Below are 18,003 nucleotides of genomic sequence, written 5' to 3'. Positions count from 1 at the left end.
ACCGGTCCTCATTCGGCATTGTAACTCTGGGGCGACCTGTGCTGTAACGTCTACTCACATTAGCATCACCTTGGAATCGTTGCCAAAGCCTGGAGATGACACTCTGGGCAATTCCAAGTTCGTCTGATACTTCCAGTTGAGTAAGCCCATATTCAAGACGGCCGATAATTCTACCACGTAAAAAATCATCCAAATGCGTCCTTTGTGTCATAACTATTCGGTTATTGCACTGAAATGCTTATAAAGCGCCTGCGAACAATTTTACTTCCTTGCCTGTATTCCTTATATATCACTCTCTCACACTCTCGTCATTGTGACGTACCATCGGTGTCATATGGTTAGTTCCTGAAATTTGCATATGATTCTTGAAGATGTGTGTAGTGATTTTACAGGTGATATATTTATTTTAGATTTCGATTTCCGCGTGACTCCGCATTATCCTTAATTTATGGACATGAGTGTAAAAGAAGATAGAAAAAGCATGAAATCAATCAGAAATTATTTTGCTAATTTCGAATAGACAGTCTGGGTTCCACGATATTTGTTCTTGGGAATTCGTGTTTAAAGTGACGAGAAGAATATTTCGAATATTTTAAAGAAGCTAACTTTCTGTTTATAGACAGATTCATTACAAAATAATTTTTTGTCTTATCATATAGTCTAGATGTGTTATTTAGGGCTTAATCAAATTACTATGGTTGTAATACTATTAATTTAGCTCAGGTTCCCTAATTAACTGAATAATGAATGAATTGATTTGTATTTGTTCGTTAAATTTAATCATTTAGGTTATTATAACGTAATTGCAATTTTACTTTAAATTTAGTGGGATTATAATTTAAATCACTTTAATTAAAAATTCTCCAATTCTTTGCTAAAATTCTTAGTTTAATTCACAACTTGACTGGAAATTTACAATTTTTCAAAATGTGTTGAAATAACTCACGGTTTTAAATATTTTAATGATTTTTGAAAATTGCTTAGCTCTGTTTATACTTCATTACCTAATCTATTTAAATAAAATCACCCATATTAGAGAACTTTAATTAACTGTATATACACTCTACTTAAGTAAAATCCTTAATTCATTTTATTTTCATCAAGTTTATTCAAATTTCACGTAATTCTTATAAGAATCAAATTAACTCAATTTCTAAAAATGTATCATTTTGATGAAAGGCTTTAAAAAACGTATCATTTTAACTAAGTTGCTTCTATTTCCTTAAAATCTGTTTATAGATTTTACCAACCGAATTAAATTACTCTTATTACCCTTTTAGAAGACACGTTTAATTGCTTCGTTGGCCATTAAATTATACTACATTATGATAAACAGAAGAGACGTTTAATTGCTTCGTTGGTCATTATGATAAGCAAAAGCTATCAAAGCTATATTTATAATACGTATAATATATGGTGTAAAGGAGAAATAATTACGATTACAGCTTGGTCCGACTTAAACAGTATATGGTTAATTTGGCGTAGGCAGCCGGAGTTGTAATTATTGCTGCTACTATATGGCCCAGCAAACACAGGAAGTGACGCTGGATGCGTGTTTGAGGGCAGTCCATGGGGTTTTGACATGCTGACAAAGTTCTTCTGCTACAGTACACTAGGATGAAGGGGCACGCAGACCTGGCTAGCTCGAGGCTGCCTTACACAGTTAAAACGTTCGAGCCTCTAGAGGCGCTTCGAGGAGGCATAACCCCCTTGTAAACCCAGGGGGACTTAAGTGTTTTACACAGTCTGGGTTATAAGCACACAAGTCAAAGTTTAACGGCAATGCATCCATCACAAAGAGAACATAGTTAGACATCGATCAACAATCAAACAACCTTCGAAATCTGATCATGTAGCTTTCCATCAACTAAGAGGCAAATAAGACAGTACTATATGGTCCCTGCTGAGCCTGAACCTATAACCGAATAAACGATGCTTCTAGTCACTGTGAAAACTATTAACTTTTCCTCAAAAGTCGAGTCTGCTTAAGTATTGACTTAGTCAAAATGACTGGATTGCTCCCAGCCGACCTCACGTGCTGCAGCTGAAGGTAGATAGTTGCATGCCCTATTCATTGTTCGAGCATAGATGAAACGTAATCGATAGGCAATAAATCCGGTTAACGGGCGAGAAGCGGGGAAAAAGAAGTGAAATAGCATCCATTTGAGATACTTACGAAGCTTCCTGCCCTATGCTTATCGCTCCTTGTTCTGTATTTATTTGACCTAACACAGGCTATGAAGATAAGGGAAACAACTGTGTTCCCTTATCTTCATAGCCTGTGTTAGGTTCAGTATACAACTGTGGATGTTCAGTGCAGTGGGCATAAAATTCGAGAGTATTACATAAGACCAGATGTCGGACCAAATATAGTGATGCATAATATACAACTCACTAAGACTTTTGTAGCGGTACCCCTACATGATGGCTCAATCAATATACCGCTACAGATATACACTGGATTTAATTGTCATTCGTTCGTAACTGACAGTTAAGACACCTCTACAGCCACAGACACCTGTGTTGGACTATGGAGGGCAGCCGAAGCAACGGGCGCTTGAGAAAATTCAGTGATGGGTCACATAGTGCCACACCATGTGTGCAGAGATAAAGTGACGTTGTTATCTAGCACGCCTGATTACTGAGCTAGGGTTTGTGATGTGCAGTTGGGATACATAACAGCTATAAGCCCAACATGTTTCTCTCGACTGGTGTTGTGAGGGAGTCTATCGGGATTCCTCACTTGTTTGAATTCGTCCTTCCTCCACATACCGATTCTTATCAATGTGGTCGCATTCTGTTTAATAGCAACAACAATTTGTCGGGAAGATAATACATAATTTTGGCATGAGATTATTCTTTAGTTATAAAAGTCAGAAACATGAAAATACGTTTGTCTTATTCTTCGATGAGGCATAACGTAAATCATCTCTCTGAGCACAAGAATGGCTGGTAAACATAATTCTAGTATTTCTATACTTTATTCCTTTTTTACTTCAACGAAGAATTATAGACGACATGATTTACATTTCTATTGCACTGCTAATCCGTTACATGTATTTCCATCACACAAATATCGAGTCAGTCATACACGGCCTTTTCAGTGTTGTAATATTAATTGGCGAAAGACTAAAATAACAATTTTGGTAGATTTTCATTGATTAAAAGACTATCGAATTTAGTTTTGACAGCTTCACATTAGCCTTTTCCCTTCAGTTTAAATGTACATTTTAAATTAATTATTCTTGTAACTTTATATAATACTAACTGATTTATATTATTATGTACAATTTATAAAACTGTTATTTAGCTCAATAAATAACGTTATATTTTCTGTTATTACGAATGCAAGATCAATCACCTTAGTGTTGTGTTCACAACATAAGTAACCATATTGTAATAATAAATATATACAAGTTTTTTACAAATCTTCTACAAATATAATACTTCATAAAACATTATTTTCTATTAGTATAATAGCCACTAAGTACAAAAGTAAATTATTCAGTATACTTAATAGAATAAAGGTAGGACATAACAAGGAAGTATCTGAGATTAGAAAGCTTAATAATTCTACTATCTACTGTACCATGCACTTTCACTATATAGTACACCTTTACTTAGGAAAGCTGATGTTTACGTAGCTAAAAGAAACACCAATGTTCTAGTGACAAGATAGAGCTCTACCTAGTGGAAAGATAACTAACTAACTACTCGTTTTTAAAGCGTTTAATATCTTACTGATTGCTTTTGTTCGTGTCCAAGACAGCAAATCCAGTTCACATTGCATCTGCCGTGACAAAATATTCATCAAAAACAGCAGACTTTCCAATAAAGATCAATATAATGTACAGAAGTTATAAAAATAATTAAAAATATATAATTTAAAAGAAAAGAACTAATTCCGAAATTTTACTTTTAAAAACATAATTTCATTACCATTTCTGTGCTTTGGGATATTTGTTTGTTAACCCTGATGGAATACATTAAATCATGATTAATTAAATATCGCGATAAAATAGTCAGTTTAAAAAAACCTAAACAATAAGAGATGTATTATCTAAATTAGAATACACAATAAGTAAGATATAGAAACAAAACGAAATGTTTCTGCGAATCAAAATATCAGAGATTTTTCATTTTACGTAACGGCTATAAAATATTTTTAATGAAATAATAAAAAAATTAATGTAAACAATTTTATAAAGTCATAAAATAAATATCCATAGTTGAAATTGTTATCATAATTGTAATAAGTATAAAATTTTATAAAATATTTCACCTTGGTTATTTTTTTTTTCACAGAACTCTCTTTATTCCATCACAAAGTAAGAAATTTCAGAATGAAAATCAATTTCAAATTGAATTACTTCAATAATTTATAAGTTATGTAACTTTTCTTTAACTTACCTTACCAAACTGTTGGAAATAGTTTTTAACGTCGTCAAGTGTAGTTGGAGCAGAAAGACCACCCACGAAAACTTTTTTTGTCCTTGTCACCATCTGTAAGAAAATAAGTTTACTTTAATCTTTAGAAGAACCATCAATAGCTATTCAATACAAATATTTTCAATATTAATGTAAATTTAAAAGCTCAGCAAGAAAATCATTTAAATAGGAGTTTTAAATAATAAAGTTTCTTATTATATTTTATTATTACTTATTTTTTAACATATACGAACCTTAAAAACGCGCAATTTTAAGAGTAAAATTTATCAAACTTTATATTAATTTTTTATTACTTCCTTGTACGAAGTAAAGTAATTTAATAGCGAAAAATTTCGGGATCTGTATTTCGAAGAAAATATCCAATTCCACAGGTCGAATCCATTTAAACGATCTTTTTACGTGACATCTATAGGTACGAACAGAATAAAGGACTATTTTTCCAAAACGGATTGAAAAACGAATTTAAAATGGTTTCAGAAGAGATTTTTTTTCCGTGATGTCTGTACATACCTATGTATGTATCTCGCATAATACAAAAATGAGTAGCCTCAGAACATTAAAACTTTGTATATGGGACTGCTATAATATGCAGTTGTGCACCTCCTTTTTGGGTTGCAATCGGCAACACCAGTTGTGTTTACATATATATGTTCCCACTCTGTTAGCTGCCTTAGTGAACTCAGTTTTTTTTTTTTTTAAATTCTTATATGTTGGTAAATTGCGCCTTTTTTGCTTTAAAAGTGATTGAATTGTGTTTTTCTTATGTTCTATAAGATGGTTCTATGGTATGGTTAAGATTTTTATACCTTTAATTAATCTGCATGCAGTAGTTATAGAATTATAAACAATTTAAAAGTTCTTCGAGTGACACTAAGCCTAACCAAACCGCTATTTGTTTACATTTGAAAACTCTTTGTAGAATAGTGAATTAAATCACTTTCAGAGTCAGAATAGTGAATTAAGTCTTCAGAGTCTTTTTGCCGAGCGGGACCAAATGTAATCTTTCAGTTTTGTGCGCCGAAAAATTTGCCTTCTTACCCGCTGTCCGAACTGCTTGTTTTTGGTTAGAAACTCAACTTCTAGTTATAAAAATTGTTTTGTTTAATTGTTTTAACTGTATTTGATGTTTTATTTTTTATATTTTACAACTTTTAATGAAATGTTTTGGGTTGTATGTATTTCTGCCTTCCCGCGAAGTGCTACCTGAATTAATTTAATGAGAAATATATTTATAATGAAATTTGAGGGAATAAGTTTAAATGAAATGCAGCAAAAATATGTAAAATTTAAAAGGCCGAGCAATGTAGACATGTGGTGTCCAGATCAGATTAAAAAAAAATAAATAAATAATACTGGATTAAAAATATTTGTTTTTCCAAGTTAAAAATAATTAAACTCTTAAAATAGAGTTTAATTCTTTACTGTTTTAAAAATTATCAATTTTTAAGCAGAACAGAATAAATATATTTTGGAAAACGGCTGAGAATATTTTATACATAATATTTATAATGTTCTTTTTTTAAAAAAACTAAAAAAATATTTCGATATTTTCTTATGTTACTGTTACGAACGGTTTGATATGTGCCCATTATGTTTCTTTCTTTTTTTTTTTTCCTTTCTCAGTGGCGGGTATTAGCTATTATAGGCGTTGGCCACTACTAAAGGAGGAAGCTGCGATCGCTTTATTACGGCGGTTACGCGGCGTTCCCTCCAATGAAGGAAGATGCAATTTACATCCAGGTATTATCCTGGAATCTAGCCCGGGTTCTTCAGTAGTGCAATGGGAGTCGCTAATCGTTTTCCAACCTAGGCGGCTCTGTAGATAATGTAGCTTGGATATTAAAACAAGTAAATATACTATAATAATAAAAGCCAATGCTTATGAAAAATATTATAAAGAAACATTTAAAAACTCGTTATCAGATGGCGCACACATGATTATTCTGTACTAAAGTACATAAAAAAGGTAATAAGAACATATTTTACAACATATTGAGACAGTGCAAAATGCTTATAAAAATTATGAAATATGTATTGTATATCATATGAGGTATATGTGTTGTAAATAATATGAATTACGTTTGTATTAAAAATAAAAACAATAATAGATGCAAATTATTAAAACACACGTATATTGCTTTTGAATCAGTTCATTAGGCGATGTTTAGTTTCAAACTGAAACACAAATTAACTGAAATGCAAATTATAACATGCAAAAAGGCAACACCTTTGAGAATTTCAATTATCTCGGGCACGTGGATGACAATTGCTGTGGTACAGTAAATAACATATATACATGATGCAAAAAAAAAAAAATTAAAAAACACCAATTCGGAATTTTATAACTATCAAAGTTAAAAACTTATAGCTTGATTTTTTTAAGTTCACCTAACATATAAGAGAGAAATACTCTTATTAAAGGAAAACTTATTATTTTTTAATCTCGAAAAAAATTCTCATCTAAATTCTAAACAAAGAACTGATGCTAATTGTTTGGGTAAAGAAACCTTTTAAGCTAATAAAATTTTATCGTTTGTGCAGGAATAAGAATTCTGTGTTGAAAATAAAAAATACAAATTTAGCGAAATGTATTATCAACAGAAACGTATGTATATTAAAATAAATGTTTGTTAAAATCATAAAAAATGTGTATTTACGTTTCAGTGTTCTCATAATCACTTTTAAACAATTTTCAAGATTAGAAATCAAGAGTAAAAAGAACCGTATTGATAGTAAATATTCCGATTTTTAAATAAAACATTAAACAATTCTACTTTTATAGAAGTTATTTCAAATTTATGAAGAGAAAAATCTTAGCAAACCTTGTATAAATGAGAAATACTTTTCGAAACACTGATACAAAGTTTCATAGATAACTATCACCAACAGAGTCGTAATGCAAGCCGTACAATGGATTCCAATGTTACCGCAAAGAAATTTTTCGAAGCTATCCTCATATCCAAATCCCAGATGGCAGCACAAGTACTGTAGCGATTTTATCCGTTCGCCGGTTGGCAACGTCAGTGAAGCGACCGATAGAAGCAAGAGTGAAACGATATCGATCCAATGGCATTTTCCGTGAATAAGCTCAAATGGAAGAAACACAACAAAGTAGTGGCCTGTTTCCCTTCCTCCCCTTCGTTTCTTTTTTTTTCTTTTTTCCAGCGAAAGTAGGCCAACTCCCCGGGAAATACAAAAATCGAATCGGCGATTTGGAACGCCATACGATATTGCATAAACTTTGCAGAATACATTCTTCGACGGTGATTTCTTAGTATAGCACTTTTTCTTACACATCCCGAAAGGAGAGCGAGTTTATTTACTTTGGAAATTTTTTTGTTTATTTTTTGGTGTGAAAGCCGTTTATCGGTGTTTGAAATGGCAAAGGTTTCTTGTTATACAATCCAAAAGTTGTATTAAACGTAAGAAAGAGACCCAAGAGACGTTTTTATGCCGAAGCAGATGCATTTCTTTTCCAACTATTCGCCAAATACGAAAATGTTGTTAAGTTCTTCTTTTTATGCCATTATACAAAGGTACTTTTGAATTAGGAACAAGTAGGATAGTCACTTAAGCTTGCCGTACGAAATTTCTTATCGAATACCTCTCTAACGCTATTTGAACTGATTTATGCTTTTGGAGAGAAGTCCACACAATGGTGAAGTGATAAAGTGGTTTTTGGTTTTCACCTTAAACACAGATGCATAAATACCGATAGAAAATTTGTTGTTTCTTTTGCGGATTTGTAATCTGCAGATTTTGATGATTCTTAAAATTAAAAATTTATCAGTTTTATTAGAAATGGTAAAAATTTAATTTAAGCATACTGTTCTTTTCGGATAAATATAGGATTCGTGCTAACTACGCTTACTCTTGTAGAAATAATGGCCTGCAATTATTTAGATGTAAATTTTTAACATTTTGAAGCATCATAATTTAATATTTAGAGTGACTTGTGAAAACTGAAATTCTAAACTTGCAGGTTAAAAATTTTGTAAAATATTAATAGGTTGAAACTTCATTATCCGTAAGCAAATATTAGCGACTTTAATAGGCTTTTAATATATATTTTGATGTTACTAATTTGATTTACATTATCTGTAGGTTAAGGTTTAGAAAAATATATGTATATTCAGTATGGATTTATACATATACACACACACAAAGCGACATATGCATCACTGAAGAATTTATTAATTAGCCGTAACTGTAGATATGAGTGGCCCCCTCACTCGACGGACTTAACACCACTTGTTTTGTGATTTTGGGGTTATGTCAAGTCCAGAGTGTACCGCAACAGCTCATCTTGTTTGGTGCCATCCGTCACGAAATTTCTTGCTTTCATTCGGATATGCTACATGCTGCAGTTAATTGTGTTGTAACTCGCTTGAAAACTGCAATTTGTGGTGATGGCAGACACATACAATAAGAATGATACGCTTATAGACATTTGCATTCAAATAAATATAGCTTTTCTTGAGCTATGTGATTGGGTCGCGTACAGCGCCATCTATTGACGAAAAGTTTAAGTATTTTTTTTCATGCCCAAAAAATATCGCCCTTTACGAGAATTACTTTTACGCAAGCCGAGTTCAATTTTATCAGTTCCTTCAGATTTATGAATTTTTAAAATATTTACAGACTTATGGGACACTCTATATATACATACAGTAAACTCTTGCCGAACGCGGAGATAACGTCATTAATACATTGCGCATACGAAAAAATCACGTTGCTCAAAATAAACTTTATATGTTAAAAATATGTTAGGCATAGTTTAGTATGTATTGTGCAATCAAAGGGAAATAGTGTTGTTTTGAATAATTAAATATTATTAAAAGGGAAAAGTGAAACAAATATTAACTAAAAGCAAATTGCTTAATAAAGAAATACACTCATGTCCAAAATTACCTTTACATACCCAAAAATGATGATATTCAATGAAATATCGAATCAATGTGATCCGTATTTGCAGGTAATGTGTGAAAACCAAACCTAATTAGCATTATCCAATCAAAAGTAATCAAACGGTTTGTGATATGCAAATCTAGGCGTTACGTCATCCAAGGGTGAATCAAGCGCTTTGCGCAAACTGAATATTTGAGTGAATTTCTGCAACATAGCGTTTGATTTCAGTGTGTAGGGACTCAAAGCTGTTTGTTATGGCTTCGAAGTATCATTTGGAAGAATCTGTAAAGTGGCGAATTATCGGCCGTTTAGAAGCAGGGCAGTCAATCATGGAAACAGCCACATGTCTGAATATTTCAAGACAGACAGTCTCTAAGCTAAGGAAACAGTTTCAAAATGATGGAAGTGTTGTAACGAGGCCTGGACAAGGTCGGAAAGGAATGACAACTGCTTCTGAAGATCGGTATCTGGCATTAACTGCCCGTCGTAACAGAAAGGCTACTGCTCGCCAGTTAAGTTCAGAGCTTGCAGCCGCCACTGGAACTGTTGCATCACGGCAAACAATATACAGAAGGCTTAATGAAAAAGGCCTTTATGCCAGAAAGCCAAGGGTATGTGTTTTACTGTCTTCACAGAAAAAGCGGGATCTCTTTAATTGGTGTAAAGAACATCAAAACCGGACTGAACATCAATGGTCCCATTTTCTCTTTACTGATGAGTCGCGGTTTAGTTTAACTGGTGATTCTAAACGTGTTTACATCTGGAGGGAGTCAGGAACACGAAATGATCCCTCGAACATTGTGGAACGTGACCGTTTCGGTAGTGGAAGTGTGATGGTATGGGGTGGAATAATGATCGATGGACGTACGCCCCTACACGTGTTCAGCAGCGGATCTGTGACAGGCCAGATATATCGGGATGAGGTCTTAGATCCTTATGTAAGACTTTTCAGGGGTGCATATGGACCTGACATTTTATTTATGGATGATAATGCCCGTCCACATCGAGCAAACCTCGTTGATGAATTCCTTGAAAGTGAAGACATTAAGCGAATACCTTGGCCACCAAACTCTCCTGACCTTAACCCGATAGAGAACTTATGGGACTACCTTGGAAGAGCAATTGCACGTATACATCCTCCTCCTAGAGATGTAAATGCTCTGAAGACGGCATTGCTGGAAGAGTGGAGATTAATTCCCCAAACTGTGGTTAACAACGTTATTTCCAGCCTTAAAACACGTTGTGATATGTGTGTACAAGACAGGAGAGATCATATAGGTGATCTTCAATTTTTTCTTTTGCATTTATGTGTCATCATGTTATGTATAATTCCACGAAAATTCATTAAATTATTAGTCTCTGAGAAATCCGTGAATTTATGCATGTAAACATAATTTTGGACATGAGTATATATAACGCAATTGCTTAAAAAATGTTTGCTTGGGACAACGATTGACGAAATTCAGAAACGTTTCGAGATAAAGGAGCGTAGAAGTTTTCAACGTCTTTCGTAAAAGTGTCCTTTTTCCTTCGTTTGGTCGATCTCCATTACAAAATAAAACAATTCCTACATCTTTTTGACAATTCGTTTAACTTTTCGTAAATTAAAAGTGTTTCACCTTCTTCAGTACCGCTGCGTTAGCAGTTGGTTGATGTTATAAGATCATTCAGTCCTTCATTCGTAATTTCTAGGTCATCAATCTCGTTTAGATTTTTGACTTCTGCTTCTTCGAGAAGTGAATAACCTTCGCTGACGACTGCTTGATTAATCCAAGCTACGAGTACATTAATACAATCGTATTAATATTTTTTCCATTTGCGTAATTCCTTTACAGGAGTATAACTTGAAGCTTTGACATTAGACCGAATATTTTCTTCATTTTAATCTTCCATATTATTCTTATACTTGATTTATTTTGTATTAAACGAGTACAGGTTTCCAAATTACTTAAAACTTCTATTTTCTAAAATAATATCAAATCTTTGCATCTTTCTGCTGCTTTATCATCTTAATTTTATGTCTTTTTATATGTCACATTGAATTTTTGAAATTAAAAGAAGCACAAATACAAAAGGAAAATAGGATAAACAAATAAATATTTAATTACAACTCTGTTAACCCTAGTTTAAGGACAGAAATTTGACCAGTTTCCCTCAGCTAGAGGGTCATACTACCCAGATTCGCATGTGGGTCTCTTATAAACAGAACGCTGCTACGGCAACATGACCAATGGTTTGCAATGCGCCGCTCATGAAAATTTTACCATTGGACAAATTAAAAAACTGAAACATATATACTCATATATACTTCCAGTGTTCCTGTGCTCTATGTGGAATTTGCGCAGTTCTCTGATTTTTTTTAAGTGAAACTAGATGGATGTGTACATTGGCAGAACAGTAGTAATATATCACATACTATAGCATATTTAATGCGTCATATAATCCTTATTTAATAATTCATATTTGTATATCACATACTATAGCATGTTTAACGTACCAAATAATTCTTATTTAATAATTCCTAACTGTATTTTAAATAGTTTTCGTTTATTATGTTGATAATGTTTGCCGAGTTATGAATATCGATAGTTTGGCGATTTTATGAAAAAGTCGCTAAGTCGTAATTTATAAGTAACTTTCATCGAAGGCATTTGTTTGTGTACTGAAGCCCAACTTCTGTCCGATAAGATACCACTCGCTTATCAAAGCGTTATATTAAAGATTGCTGTCTGGGAAAAAAAAACAAAACAAAAAAAATTGCTCTCATCAAAATGTATCAAAAGCTTATTAAAAAGAACAAACTATTCTCAAACTTCATTACACAGATCTAATATCTCATAAATTGGCAATAGATAAGCTGGTAGATAGAATGAAACATTTTATGGAAATTAAGCAATAATTAATCCTGTCTGGCAGAGGACACGAAGGTTTTGTGTAATGAGTGCGATAATGTTTGCTATCAGGGGCTGAAATAATTTGCTTACTTAAAAGTAAAAAAAATTGACGTGTACAACATATGACTTCCTTATACGGAATATTAAATTATACTAATTTTTTCCTTCATTTAATTTACACTTATTTCCTCCAATTTCAAAAGAGATATACTTCTCATTAATTAATTCAGTTCTCACTAGGCGACAAGGCAAAAATACATAAAATATCTTTACTAAAAATTGAAAAATATGGGAAAATATAAACCACCAAGTACAGTTAAAACAAGACTAGAAGAGAAACACGCTAATGTGACAATCAAAATTGTAAAAACAACCTTGTACTTAGCATAACTATATTGAAACGCTCAATCGATTTCGAAGGCAGCTAAAGGTCCCTCCTCATCAGGAGAAAGAAATACCTAGAAAGAAGAAAAATAAAGGGGAAAGGAGTCTCAGAAACACGTGGTCCTTATCAGCACTGCACCTGGTTATAACCGGATTTTTAATCAGAGTTACACTGGAGTAGGCTGATAAGGACCACGTGTTTCTGAGACCTCCTTCCCCCTTTATTTTTCTTCTTTCTAGGTATTTCTTTCTCCTGATGAGGATGGACCTTTAGCTGCCCTCGAAATCGATTGTTTCAATATACTTACGCTAAATACAAGGTTGTTTTTACGATCTTGACAGTTAAAACAATTTTTACAATGAAAATTAGAGTTTCTATGCAAAAACGAGCAATTCCGCCAGCGGGTAAGAAGGCAGATTTTTCCGTACACAGAACTGAAAGTTTACCTTTGGTCGAACTCGGCAAAAAGACACTGAAGATGCAGAAACTGACTTAATTCACTAATTTGCTAAATTTCAAATGCAAACAAATATGTCTGCTATGACAAAATAAGTAGGCTTAGCCGCACATAAGCAATTTTTAAATTGTTAATAATTCTACAATTACTGCATGCAGATTAACTAAAGTTATAGAAACCTTAATCGAAAGATAAGAACAGCGTAATTCAGTCATTTTTAAAGCAAAAAATGCAAAATTTACAAACATATAAAAATAAAAGAACCGAGCTCACGAAGCCGAGTAACAGAATGGGCATATATTTAGAGACTTTTTGTGTGGCCGATTGCAACAAAACGAGAGGTGCACAACTGCATGTTATAGCAGTCCTATACACAAAATTTCAAAGTTTTGAGGCTACTCGTTTCTGAGTTATGTGAGATACATACGTACAAACGTAACGAAAAAAATCTCTTCTGAATCCATTTTAAATCAATTTTGCAACCCGTTTTGGGAAACAGAGTCCTTTAGTTTGTTCTTACGTGCAGATGTCAAGCAAAAACATTGTGAATTTGCATTCGACAGCAGTCAAAATGGATATTTTGTATGAAATATGAGACTCGAAAAATTTTGTGATTTTAATACTTCCTTTATTTCGTACAAGGAAGTAAAAAGATACTCGTAAATGAAAAATATATTTTGCATTTTTATTTAATTATTTATTTCAACATTCTATAACCCCTAATCTGTTCAAATAGCGAAAAGTTATGATGAAAGTAAATTTATATTAAAGAATATGTTTCTATATAAAAATGTCACGAATACGTAATACGCTTAGTAACACATTAAATGATTGACTTCTTATTATCTTTAATCATTTCTGCAAATAGTTTTGTATATTAACTAAAATCCAAAAGGGTGGAAATAACAAGAAATAAGCATCTCTAGTAACTGAGCTACAAATAAACATTCCAGATTGTTAATAAGAGGAAAAATCAGCTGCATCGATTACTGATCAATACATTAATTAACTACCTTAATACACATAGAAAACAACTAAATTTACCAATCTGCCTTGGAGATCGTATAAAATTTCATTTGCAAACAGCATGTCTAACAAATGGTATTCTGAGTATGTAACTATTAGCGGAATTTCTGTCAAAATCCCCAAACTGTGACCGTAATTTTGATGGATCGCGTGTTTATCATTGCGAGATGTCTGTATTGATTAGCCATCCCACTGCATATAAGGTCACGCAAGTTCCTTAATTCTTTAGCAGCTTTTACTGGCAACATGAAAGGAACTGAGAAAGGAAACAAATAATATGAATGAAATATTATTTATTTTGAATTACTGAATAGCATTTTGGGATTAAAACTAATGTACGAGGAAGAAATGTATCTTTTCATGTTATTTTCTTTTTATACTTTGTCTTACAATACGTAAAAGAGGCTTAGAATGTTTTAATACGGGCGTCATTTCTTTCTTACCCTCTTTTTTGTTTGTTTATGTTCGATATTCTACCGGACAGGATGCATAAACTCTAATGCATTGATATTTACAGTTTGACATCTCGAAAAAATTATCATTTAAGCAATATCAGTACTTCAATCAGTATCTTTGTAGTTGATAATTCTACAACTATTGCATGCAAATTAACTAAACGCATTAAAACCTTACGCAGAAACAACATAATCCAGTCATTTTTTAAAGCAAAATGCACAATTTACCAACATATAAGAATAAAAAAATGATTTCACTGAGTTGAGTAACGTAGCAGGTATATATATATATATATATGTAATAAACGCAATTGTAATAATAGCAAAACTTTATAAGTACTTGAAGGTAATAAAACCGAGACGTAGAAACGTAGAAAATACTGATGACGGAGTACGTAGATGGCATATTGAATAGGAAGAAATCTGATTGCGTAATATACTAATATGTTGACTTCGTAATATCTAAAGAACTTGGCAGTCGAGGCAGTTTTAATTCCATTTTTATTTGCAACTGTCATTTGTGGCCACAGTCACTTGGCACTGTAGTCATGCCTATTCACAAAACATTTGCATTTTTATACTTCTGCGATAGGAAGAAAGTTCAGTGAAATTACGTCCTAGCAGCATACAGAGAAGCTGAAGTGTAGTTATTCTATATGGAAGCACAGGAAGAGAAACGTTTTGGTTTGAGTTAAAAGCTTCTGTTCCCAATTATTACGTCATCAGAGCTGCGCAGGCCATGCAAAATAGAATGATCTAGAAATGACACAATTCAGAGAAGTTATTACGATTTTTAGAATAGAGAGGGAGCATTAAAGAGTTACCGTTAGTTTAAATCATAATTTAGATTTATACATTTTTATCTTATATATATATATATATATACATATATATATATAAAATGTGCAACGCCCTCACCAGGTCTTGAACCTGGACCTCTCGAATACGCACAGAGTGTGCTTACCTTTACACCACAAAGGCATGTTGGAAAGAGGGAGAAAATACCTTGTGTGTTTTAATTGTTCATTCACAAAAGGTTTAGTCCAGTGTCAAGTCTCTTATGCAGTTACTTTGCTTAACTATGCAGTTTTGGGGATTTGAATCAATACCATTCGGTACAACCTGAACTTTATGGACATAAAATTTGAATTCTTTATTTAAAAACTGAATAATAATAAAATAAGTGTACGTAGTTTTTATTTTTCTTTCCTTTGCTTCGTTCATGCATTATATTGAATAATTTATAGCCATATTTCAGCAGGATAAAGAACAATTGAAATGCTGCTATATTTCTGTAGCGTTCATTTAGGCTCTTTCCCGCAAGACGCAAACTTTTGAGACGAATTATATATGTTTGATACAATGAAGATGTGTAGCATACACAGAAATTAAATTCCATTCAAATAAAACGCTATGTGAATTTTATAACTGTTTGTAACTATTGTAACTGTTCTCAACTACTTTTTGCATAAATTTCAAAGTATGTTTTTCTCGCAACGTTAGTTTTTGCGTACCTTTCTCATAGAAATCTGCCGCCTATACATTTCTCATTTCTCTCCTTCATCGTTTATTGCTGTGACGCAAGAGGGAACTCAGAATACACGAAACATTTCTCGAGTGTCTCTGGTAAGGGAAGAAGAAAGGAAGACCCTCTGACAGTCCCCCGAGAAGTTCCCCATCAAAATTAGCTCGGAGCGTAATAGTTGCCACTTGCAAAGATTTTTGAATTTTTTTAAGTTAAAAAACTGAAGAAATCTACAATGCCCTTACCCTGATTCAAGCTTAGGACATCCCGAATACGCATCAAGTGTGCTTCCAGTTACACTACGAAGGTATACGGGAAAAGGGGGAAATACTTTATGTAATCCCTTTTTAAAGGGCGACTGGGAATTAGATTACCCAGTCGCCAAATCCTGGTGGTAATGACCACCTTTTTAGTTCCGTCCGCCACCATCATTGCAGAGTTTTGTTTTTCAGAACTTTTCGAAGTCAGGAAATTGAAGAATCCGCAATGCCATCGCGGGGTTCAAACTCTAGACTTTCCTAATACGCGTCTAACGTGCTTCCAGTAACACCCCGAGGACATGCGGAAAAGAGGTTGAAAATACCTTATAAATTAACAAAAATCTATATAGCAAAATAAATTGAAAAGCTAGAACAAACATAATTTTATGACAAATGACAATGATTTGGATAATCAGAGTTACAGATATCCTGATTACGAATAATGAATGTTCCACTGTATCCCAGTTTATGATATTTTCAGGTGTACGCTAAAATCTGAAGAATCAAGCTGTATTCTCAAGTATTTTCTTTTTCCTCACCGCGTGCGTTTGAGATATAACTGGAAGCTCGCCTGGCTAACAATCGAGAGACCCGAAGTTCGAATTTTGGTGAAGGTATTTCTGATTTTTCAGACTTTCTATGTTCGAAAATTTCTAAAAGATTCTACAGCGGCTTCCGAGCTAAAATGTCGTGGACAATAATTAGACTCTAGCAGAATCTAGCCACTGGCTCTCAGCCTCCTCAGTCGTCTTTTAAGTGACGAAGAATGTAAGAAATTTTCTGCCCCCATATCACGTGCAGCCATGGTGCCACTGGAAGCACATAGGACTAGCAATCGGGAGGTGTTGAATCCTGATTAGGGCATAGCATATTTTTCCTTTTGTTTGTTTTTAAATAAACCTAAGAATTTTACAATATTAGCATATTATACTAACGAATAAACTTAGCAATTTTAAAGCAATGAAGGCATTTCTTGGTAACTCAAAATTTTTATTTTACTTTAATGATCGAAATGGCTTTACTAGAATCTTTCTACAGTTTCTGAACTGCTATGTTACGTTATTCTACCACACATTTATTATTCATGTGGCATGGCAAGTGTTACTGCTGTGTTGCCAATTTGCGAAATATAAGTTACCGAGTTTAACTTTCCCTTTTTACAAATCGGCAGTTTCCAGAGCGTTGTCATTCTATAGGTTATTAAACTCAAACATTTAAAAGTCCGTAATTGCCTAACAAATTTAATAATTGAAAACAACAATTATATTTCTTAATTATTAAAATCTTTATATTATTTTTTGACAATGTATTTAACTGACACAATTTAAAATTCATTTATTGCTTTAAAATTCAATGAACTGTTATTTCTTAAGAACATTTAAAGAATTATTTTAATTAATAAAATATGTTTTAAATGTACGTTAGGTATTATTTACCTCAATGTAGAATAAACTTTTATGACGATAATTTTAGTTCATATATTTTATAGTGCATTTAATTGATATACTCAACTGATTATTTTATAGCATTACCTATTAATTACTTTAAGAACAAATTATCATCATTCAGTTAATATAAAATGTTTCTTACGCCATAAATAACATATTAAGAGCAAAATACTGGCTTGGTTTAGCTTTGTGTTTT

The 18,003-nt window shown here is 32.8% G+C and overlaps 1 protein-coding gene across 1 annotated transcript in view; it reads right to left on the bottom strand.

Annotated features, from left to right (window-relative positions):
- Positions 1-18,003, bottom strand: part of LOC118201074 (RNA-binding protein Musashi homolog Rbp6-like) — a 560,394-nt gene that overhangs the window by 122,154 nt on the left and 420,237 nt on the right. Inside the window, exon 6 of the mRNA XM_085811638.1 lies at positions 4,411-4,503. Coding sequence (XP_085667764.1) covers positions 4,411-4,503 — 93 coding nt within the window. The remainder of the gene's footprint in view (positions 1-4,410; positions 4,504-18,003) is intronic.

This window comes from Stegodyphus dumicola, chromosome 2, assembly GCF_044657685.1.
Source record: "Stegodyphus dumicola isolate Sdum_Otavi_A_Nest chromosome 2, ASM4465768v1".
In the NCBI taxonomy this organism is placed as follows: domain Eukaryota; kingdom Metazoa; phylum Arthropoda; class Arachnida; order Araneae; family Eresidae; genus Stegodyphus; species Stegodyphus dumicola.
This window is presented reverse-complemented; position numbering and strand designations above follow the sequence as displayed.